The 9145-nt window shown below is 36.3% G+C and overlaps 1 protein-coding gene across 1 annotated transcript; it reads right to left on the bottom strand.

The window, feature by feature from the left end:
• Nucleotides 1-525: 525 nt before the first annotated feature.
• LOC135072679 (O-acyltransferase like protein-like) lies at nucleotides 526-8895 on the bottom strand. The gene is made up of 13 exons (XM_063966687.1): nucleotides 8667-8895; nucleotides 7671-8034; nucleotides 7019-7204; nucleotides 6574-6653; nucleotides 6070-6269; nucleotides 5746-5860; nucleotides 5214-5428; nucleotides 4405-4598; nucleotides 3819-3957; nucleotides 2448-2634; nucleotides 1792-1934; nucleotides 1405-1513; nucleotides 526-1098 (listed from the first exon to the last, which is right to left on the bottom strand). The coding sequence occupies exons 1-13, from the start codon at nucleotides 8830-8832 to the stop codon at nucleotides 974-976; spliced, it is 2223 nt and encodes a 740-aa protein (XP_063822757.1). The 5' UTR covers nucleotides 8833-8895; the 3' UTR covers nucleotides 526-973.
• Nucleotides 8896-9145: the final 250 nt, after the last annotated feature.

Below are 9145 nucleotides of genomic sequence, written 5' to 3'. Positions count from 1 at the left end.
ATTCGACGATTGACCTCCTTCTCGAAATTGGACCTACCCAGCTGGATCGTTTGTCCGAGGTAGACATACTTGTCATCAATCTCGAGAATTGAGCTCCCAACCGAAACTGGGTAGGGCGCAACATGGACTTTGTTTTGTCCATATTCATTCGCAGGCCTACCTGTTGGGAAACTCTATTAAGGTCTTCGAGCATTGTGCCAAGATCTTCCAGCGATTTTGAGTTGGTTTTGAGTGTCATGTGCCAAAGAGGCCCTTGGCTCAGCATTAGTCGTGACATTAAGGTGTCATTTAATTTGTAAAGTAAAAAAATGTAATAGAGATAAGGTTATCTGGGCCAACCTTTACGAGTATTATCACTTAATCATTGCTCTATCAGTGTCACTCGTCATACAATTTAAAATACCGAAAATGAGGAATCACATTTATCATTATCATTTGTTTTCATTATGCTTTGTAAAATATTGTTACTGCTACCACATGAGTAAAGACTACTGAGTTTTGGTGTAATAAAATTATAACAATGAGTTATAACAATATATTTTTATTTATTATTATACTTATTAAAACTAAATCACAATATTTTTTTACAATTATTACAATAAATTCAAATGAGCAACTACTTAAAATAAATAGGAACTATTTTAATATTTACAAACTTATGACTAAATATTTTGCATTGTATAGCAATAGATCTACAAATTGTGACAAAAAAATTATTATTTTGTTGCAAAAAAGCAAATAACACTTATGATACCACAGTTAACTTATTGTGCCGTCATCATATTGTCAAACAATAAATAAGCAACTACGAGTACAAAATCATTGTCACTTATTATTTTCTTAACAAAACCTTATAAAAAGGAGGTAATTAAACTGCAGATCACTCCTGCCACAAAATCAATATTGATTTTCAAAACTAAACCAATAATGAGAAAAGATCAATGTGGTTTCTCTGTAACCGTAAAAACGTCAGTTACATTCTCGTCTTAGCCATGTAATCATTTGGTAAGCAGTTGTCCACTACGTCCACAGCTTTGAAAGCCAATTCTGGATCTTTCGGTGCAGATGGTGGTACCACTTTTAATGGTGGTCTTGATCCTGCAACAAAAGAGAAAAGATTTAGCAGGTAAGGTTAAACGAAAACTTTGTATTCTTGGCTCTGTATAAAGTTTAAGGCCAGTTTTTTTATCCGTAGTTACATTTATTTTTTCGTAACCTGAAACTATTTTTATGACAGCTTTTAATGTTAGGGTCACATTCGATTAGAACAGCCAACAGCACATTAGACTATACTTTTTTGTTGCAAAATGAAACCAATTAGAAGGACGTAAGATGCTACTGTGTTAAGCTTGCCGTGCTCAGCTGTTCTCTATATAAAACTTGCTGAATAATAAAAAATATTACCTCCACCCAAGAAGATCTTGATAATGCTTGTCAAAGGAGCATCTATGAATATGGTCAAACAGAAAGCCGCAATTACGGTCAGTGTGAAATCCACAAAGAATTTGTACATCTGAAAGAAAAATAAAATTCAATTATTTTCCTTGTTGAATAAGTGCATGTAAAAACATTAAAAATGTCATAATCGATTTCAAATATTGTAATAAATGGAAGCGTAGGACGTCCTCGCACAAGGTGTACCAACAACCTCATAAAGGTAGCAGGAAGGCGCTGGATGTAGGCCGCTACAAACTGGTCATTGTGGAAATCATTAGGGGAGGTCTATGATCAGCAGTGGACGTCCTATGGCTGAAATGATGATGATGATGATGTTGATTGTAATAAACTTACAGAGTAATTCACAGCGAAGTAAATAGGATGAAGTGTAGTGGCGTTCATCAAAAATATTAACGGGAAATGTACGATGTACATTGCGTATGAGAGACGGCCAAGGATCTTGAATATGTGCAGCGATAACACCCAGTTGATTGGACCTGAAACACAAAGGATAATATTGTATTTCGATAACGTAACGATTTTTAGAAAGTGTAGATATGATACGATGTAGAGTCACATCTGCTTTTTTAGCGTGACGCTATACATCAGATAGGTTCAAAACAAAAAAAAAACATAAAATACAAGACTCATTCTCTGAGGACAACGCTTTATTTATTTGTAATTTGTGTCAAAAAGGGCTGATTTAACCATCGCCGGATAATTTTTAATTGAAGAATAAACTTGTCATTTTGACATATTTTCCATACTGAAATTGTCAATGTCCCAAACTTATTATTCAGTTTAAAAGTTATCCGACGATGGAAAAATCAGCACAATAAAAGTAGCATGTATACTATACTTTTTTGGGCAAACGGATAGATAATACTAACTGATAGTTACATGGTAAGAAACTTCCATCAGTTAAGTGACCACAAAAGTGAAGAACATCATACTATTGATATAACACACTGTTGCCACTTATAAAAACTGAACCAAGAAATTCAACTCACCTGCATAGCCGCTCTTACACGCGAAGACCAGCCAACCAATGCAAACAGCCCAGGCTGGTCTAATCGAAGAGTTGATGATGTTATCAGCCAGCTGGTTGTCCCAGTCAGGCTGAATGTTGAAGTACGTGGTGAAGATGATCATGAATGATACTGCTGCTGCTACGAGCCAGAGGAAACCAGCTAATGCCTGGAAAATTAAAAAATGTTAAACAAAAGCTGCCTTCAGAAATTAATATTGCGATTTTATAGATAAGTTAAGACAACTTTTTACTGACGGTACGAAGTTCGCTAGAATAGCTAGTGTTAAATTAATATTGTGTAAAGCTTCAAATTGCGATCTCTTAGAACAAATAATATCATTCTACTAACTAACATCATCATCCTCAGGTAGTTCAGTCTCCGCTGCAGGAGCACGACTCTCTAATTTTCCAGAGGCAAATGGAGGATTTTACTAATTAACATGTACATAATCTACATATTCATCTGGGAACTTAAGACTAAGGCCCAGAACAGACGGTGAAACGCAACTGCAACGAAACTGCAACTGCTAGTTACTTTTGAGTTGCATTATGAAACCAGTTTGAAACTTTCAAACTGGTCGCGTCATGACGTGTGGTCTCTCAACAGACGCTATGGCAGAAACTTAGATGCAACTCAAAAGTAACTAGCAGTTGTAGTTTCGTTGCAGTTGCTTTTCACCGTCTGTTTTGGGCCTTAATCATCTGCGGGCTTATACGTAACAAGATATTTATGGTTTCTTTTAAACTAACATTCAAATATTATATCTCCATCTATTAGATAGGTACAAGTATGATTATATTGAATTTTATAATTCTTATCCATTACACAATCTATCAGATTTAAATGGCCATTATGATATAGATTTTGGCACGTGGATCAATTATATGAGAAATTTGATAAAATTAATGCCACTCACGAGCTTCTAATGCTAGGTACTTAGGTTTAGAAACTATATCGTTTATTGGAAGCTTTTATAAGCACAATGTAAATATTGATTAGAAGATTATGATTACGGTTTACGGTTAGTTTAAACTTATTCATTGTTTGATAACACATAAAACTGAATATCCTATGGAATCGTACAGATCAATTTTTATTTGTACTTGTACCCACAGCTCGTAGTTATGTCGGTTCATAAAGGCCTATTCATATATTTATTAAGCGTTATGAAGTCCTTATAAGCCTGTCAAGTAGGACAAATAACTGGACCAAGTCTTCCATTTGCTTTTGGAAAATTAGAGAGGGTCTGCAGTGGCAATTGTGATGATGATGACGGTGACGACGCCAAGCCTATCACACATTGGACAGATCTATGAATGAATTGTTCACTATAGTATAACTCAAACATACTTTTGGCATCCTGACTGTCTTCCCACGATACAGGTGAAGCACGTACCCAACCATCATTCCGATGATGAATGGCGAGATTCGGTTTAATGTGTGGAAGTAATAACTGCTCAAATAAACAGGTAAATCTGCAGCAGGTCGTCTGTAATAAATGGAAGCAGTAAAGTAGTTTGTATCAGAACAAGTCTGTCAATCTATAGTCCGAGATATTAAAAACTGGCATTTCTCTAACAAGTTGGTGAAGCCACAGAATTGATACGGAATCTTTGATTGCAAAAGGAAGTAACGCTAACAATACTTAAACTATTATTTTGATATTGTGGACTATACAAGTACGACGGATTAGCAAGCTGAAGTGGCAAGGGGCACATAGTACTCAGAACTGACGGCCGATGGGGCAGCAATGTTTTGAAGTGGAAGCCGCGTACCGGAAAACGCAGCGTGAGACGTCCACCCACAAGGTGGACCGACGACATCATAAAGGTAGCAGGAAGGCGCTGGACGCAGGACGCTACCAACCGGGCAACATTGAAACCATTGGGGGAGGCCTATTTTCAGCAGTGGACGTCCTAATACTAATAATACATACCCTAAAGGAATAACGGCAGATTGGAAATTGTTGATAAAGTTATACGTTGTGGCTCCAACAATTGCCGCGACGAGAGATGCGACCATGGCGCACCAGGCACTGAAGGAACGCTGTCCCAAGATCCAGAACAATATGATGGGAGATGCAATATGTAGTTGCATGTCCACGGCAAGATACCAGGTATGGTACAGGCACTGAAAAAAAATTGGAGTTTTAATGTTTTGTACATGACGTATTTTCTGCGGTGGGATTTAAATCTACAACCTTAAAAAACCTTGGGCAGACCAAACGCGGGGCAGTAGCAGCGCAGATTTAATGCGGGCCCGCGCAAGTTGTAATACAAGAAACTCTTTAAAGTGTGTTACACCGAACGCGGGCCCGCGCTCCAACCGCGTCGCACTGTAACTGCCGAACGACAAACGAGGCGGCACGGGTGCGGGTCAGAAGCGGCGCGAACGCGGGTCCGCGCTGTTGTATTACTATGGCTACATCTCACTTAACACCAGGTGCGATTGCGGTCAAATACCTGCCTTGGCTAGCATAAAAAAAAAAAAAATGGCAGCCATATTAGCATGACACACTGGACGCAGCGCGTTGAAAGCGGTTTTTTGACAACCGCCTGCGTTGCAACTGCTTTGAAACTGCGCTGCTTTCAGTGTGCCTCAGCCGCCCTGCAACTGACCCGCACTGCTTCTGACCCGCGTTTGATCTGTGGAAGCCTTTAACTTGCTGGGTAACTGCTCAGACTACTGAGACAAGAAAATATAAGTCACACTTCTTATGTTTTTAAGATTTTATTAAAAACTCACCTGGTTCAAAGGATTGACCCAATTCTGTATAAACAGCAAAGTACTCCACCAATTCGTTCTACAATCGTTGACGTTCGTGGTCATCACGTTCCAGTATGGACCGTCTGTGGTTCTATGAAGGAACGAAGCTTCGATCAGAACCATAGCTGCTAATATTGGGAACATACGCAGAATACGATTAAGGTAGAAGAGGTGGATTTTCCTTATCAAAGATCCTGGAAGAAAAGGTAAAAAATGAGTCAAGTGATAGTAAGGCAAATATTGAAGAAGTGGTAGATGGAGACTAAAAAAGATGTGACTATAAGACATGCCTTGAATCGCCAGATTTGCCTGCTTAGAAATTTTCGATTTTATTTAATTACAGTTTAAACACCAAATCTTTAAAATCTACCTTGATTCGAAAATAATTTAGATAAGATATGTAATAATCATACTAACTATCTTCGCCAGATATCACAAAATTAATTTACGGAGATGATTATCAACATACGTCACAAACTACGAAACAATAGAAAACGTGTATTCAACTTACTTCTTGATACTTTTGCTGCTGTCGTGTAGACAATAAGCAAACCGCTGATCATGAAGAATGTGTCTACGGTGATGGTTGCACTAGTGATCCATAAGCCCCAAAATGACTTCATAAACTAAAACAAAGATGCAAAATTTTAATAAATCTCATAAAATATGTAAAATCCTGCTTTCAATCACACTGATGAATGAATAAACAAGCAAAGTATAGGCACGAGTAGCTAAAATTTAGATCTCAAATACAATAAAGTCACGCGGGAGCAAATGTGGGAAAGTTTGAATAAGAATTTTACATAAACTTCTTGGTAGTATATCTGCTACTTACTTCAAGTATATCCAAAGGATTCTCTGGAATATAAGTCACTTGTGTGACAAAAGTGTGTCCCACGATGACCCACATCATGGCGAAGGAGCGGATTCCATCAAGGCAAGTAATCGCATTGGGATTCGAAGCGAAAACGAAAAAGTTTTTCGTGTTTGTGTAAACAGAAAATAGCGTGCAGATCTTATTGGCTCTCTTTGGATCTATAAATAAAAAAAACGTAGAATTATTCCCAATCCCACAATACTATGGTGGCATCCAAGTTCTTACAGCAATTTTTCTATTCTCCTTATAATTTTTGCAAGTGATTCATATTTCTAATCTTTAACGATAATAATTTACACGAAATAAGAATTTCCAATTAATTTTTAGATAATCTTTGATGATAAAATAGTTAATATTATTTCCTAAACCGATTAGGAAATTCACTTTTTAAAGCAATAGAGGTTCTATTTATTAAGATTTTGTTCTTGATAGTTATTTTTCTGTATGATTTTCATATCTTACCTTTTTCAAGTAGTATTGTATGTCGGACATCATATCCAGTGCTCAACACAGTCAAAAAACCAATTATGGAGAATATAACTCTGTAAAAAGAAAAAAAAACCTAAATAACTTCGAAACAAAATAATGAGCTTATATTATGGTATAGACTAATTCTTATATTTATATGGCTAAGCAATCATTGCAGCATGTTCCCTTTTCAATAGTAAAATAAGATTGAACTTGTCAAATCAAATCAAAACAATAAAATTATCCTCAAACTTTAGATAACACCACCACTTATTAATCTGTCTCGGAATTTAAAAACCATGCAGGTGCTAAAAGGAGATAATACTTTTGAAATAAAATTTAGTTAATAAATCAGCAAAATAATTGTAACGATGAATCTCGATAGTGTAAAAATGTATTTTTTTTTTCATTTGATTCGAATTTTGATTTTAATACTTACATTGCCACGTAATCAGCAGCTACCCACGGCTTGTCATTTGGAAGTCGGACGAAAGCTTCAGTCATGGTCAAGTTGCTAGTTGCATTGTTAGTCACGAAATCCAAAGCGTACTTTGATGTGCACACTTTTGGGATGCACATAGCCAGTTCCATTTGCATCCCAGCTAATGGACTATCCGCTGCAGCTCTGAAATCATCATTATTTATTTAGATTTAAGATATTAATCTGATTTTTAAAATGTTATTCCTAAGTCTAAGGTTCCGTTTAATTGTTTGAAACTTCACTACATAGTATAAAACAAAGTCTCTTTACGATGTCTGTCCCTATGTATGCTGAGATCTTTAGAACCATCGCAACGGATTTTGATGCGGTTTTTTCAATAGATAGAGTGACTCAAGAGGAAGGTTTATAGGTATAAAACATGTACATTATAGAAGAGAAAATCCGGGAAATTCCATTGCAACCGTGCAAAGCCGGAGCGGGCCGCTAGTGTAAATATAAAAGAGGTTAAGATCAACCGTTGATCTGATAGTGTCATATCAGACGCCTTTAGTGACTTAAAAAGTCTGATACAGGTTTCTCAGACCTAAACTCTGAAAGACTACATGATAGGTATACTGGAAACTGAATTACAGTTAATAAGCAAACTAACCTTGGTTCGATGCCGTCTCCCAGCAAAAAGTGCGCACCATACCTCATCATCTGATAATCATGGAATTTGGCAAACAGTTCCTCAGTGGATTCACCTGATTCTTCTTCAGTGCTATTTGGATTTGGAATAATAGGCCAGGTGATATTCGGTAAAGGGGGTAATTCAGGCCATTCAGGTATATCAGGTAAAGTTGGGAACTCAAAGTCGTCTTGTTGTAAGGGTATTTGTACAACAGAGTACTTTCCTCTGATGTCCATGTCTGCTGTCTGATGACTGATGTCGAGGCATTGGAAATAGCTCCCCGTGTCTCTCGTGTTGCCTTTGAGAATACTTCTAGGGGGGAATCTGAAGCTGGCGTCAATGACTGTAAAAAATCGTAAGGAGTTATTAAAATCTAGTAAGTTTTGGTATGTTAAGTTTTATGAGGAATATGAGTGATTTAAATCTATAAAAATATTAATATTTTCGGGAATCTTTAAAAATACTTGATATTTAATTTATTTGAAATCTCGTGACGTAATTTTGTGAACAAGCGCGTTATAATAACGTCATTTGCCGTTAATTAATCCCAACTAATCCCAACTAATCCCAACTAATATTATAAATGCGAAAGTAACTCTGTCTGTCTGTCTGTCTGTCTGTCTGTCTGTTACGCTTACCGATTTCGATGAAATTTGGCAGGGACATAGTTTGAGTCCCGGGAATGGACATAGGATAGTTTTTATCCCGGTTTTTGAAACAGGGACGCGCGCGATAAAGTTTTTCTGTGACAGACAAAATTCCACGCGGGCGAAGCCGCGGGCAGAAAGCTAGTTTCAAATAAAGCTTTAACGCATCCAATTTTGTTTTATTTGGAGTCCGTATCCAATAAAATAAAGAGTGTTCAATACATACATGAATACAGAAAAAATGCTACAGTTGAAAAAGTTATTACTTCGATGACTTGTTTATTAGCATTCATAGTTGAATAGTGATTTTAAATTATTTTAAACTTACATCGACTCATCAGCAAAGTATGGTTTTGTATATAGGCCAGTTGTTCTCCACATTGCTCCAAATCAATAACTTCTTCATATAGATCCCAATCCATGACATTGTTGCGGTTTGAATTTACAACAACTATACAGAGTGCACTCAAAAATAATTTAAATAATAAGATCATTTTAAAATAAATTAAACACTAATAATAAACCACACTCATTCATACACAGACAGCGTCTAATAACAAATAACAGGCACTCGCTAATATAAATGGGATAGTCAAATCTTATCACGTTCATTGTTAATTTCAGTAATTTAATGACTCAACACTACAGATTGATAACATTTAGACTTTAATCGGTGTTTCTTTTCAGTAATCTAATGATTTAAAACACAATCAAATTAAACGTCCAAGTTACACAAGATTTTTGAATTTATTGTACTAGTGTAAAATTTTTAAGTTATGCCTTTATTGTTAAAACTAAAACCAGGAA

Source organism: Ostrinia nubilalis, chromosome 6 (genome assembly GCF_963855985.1).
Source record: "Ostrinia nubilalis chromosome 6, ilOstNubi1.1, whole genome shotgun sequence".
NCBI classification, from domain to species: domain Eukaryota; kingdom Metazoa; phylum Arthropoda; class Insecta; order Lepidoptera; family Crambidae; genus Ostrinia; species Ostrinia nubilalis.
Note: the sequence above shows the minus strand (reverse complement) of the source record. Positions and strands in the feature narration are given on the sequence as shown.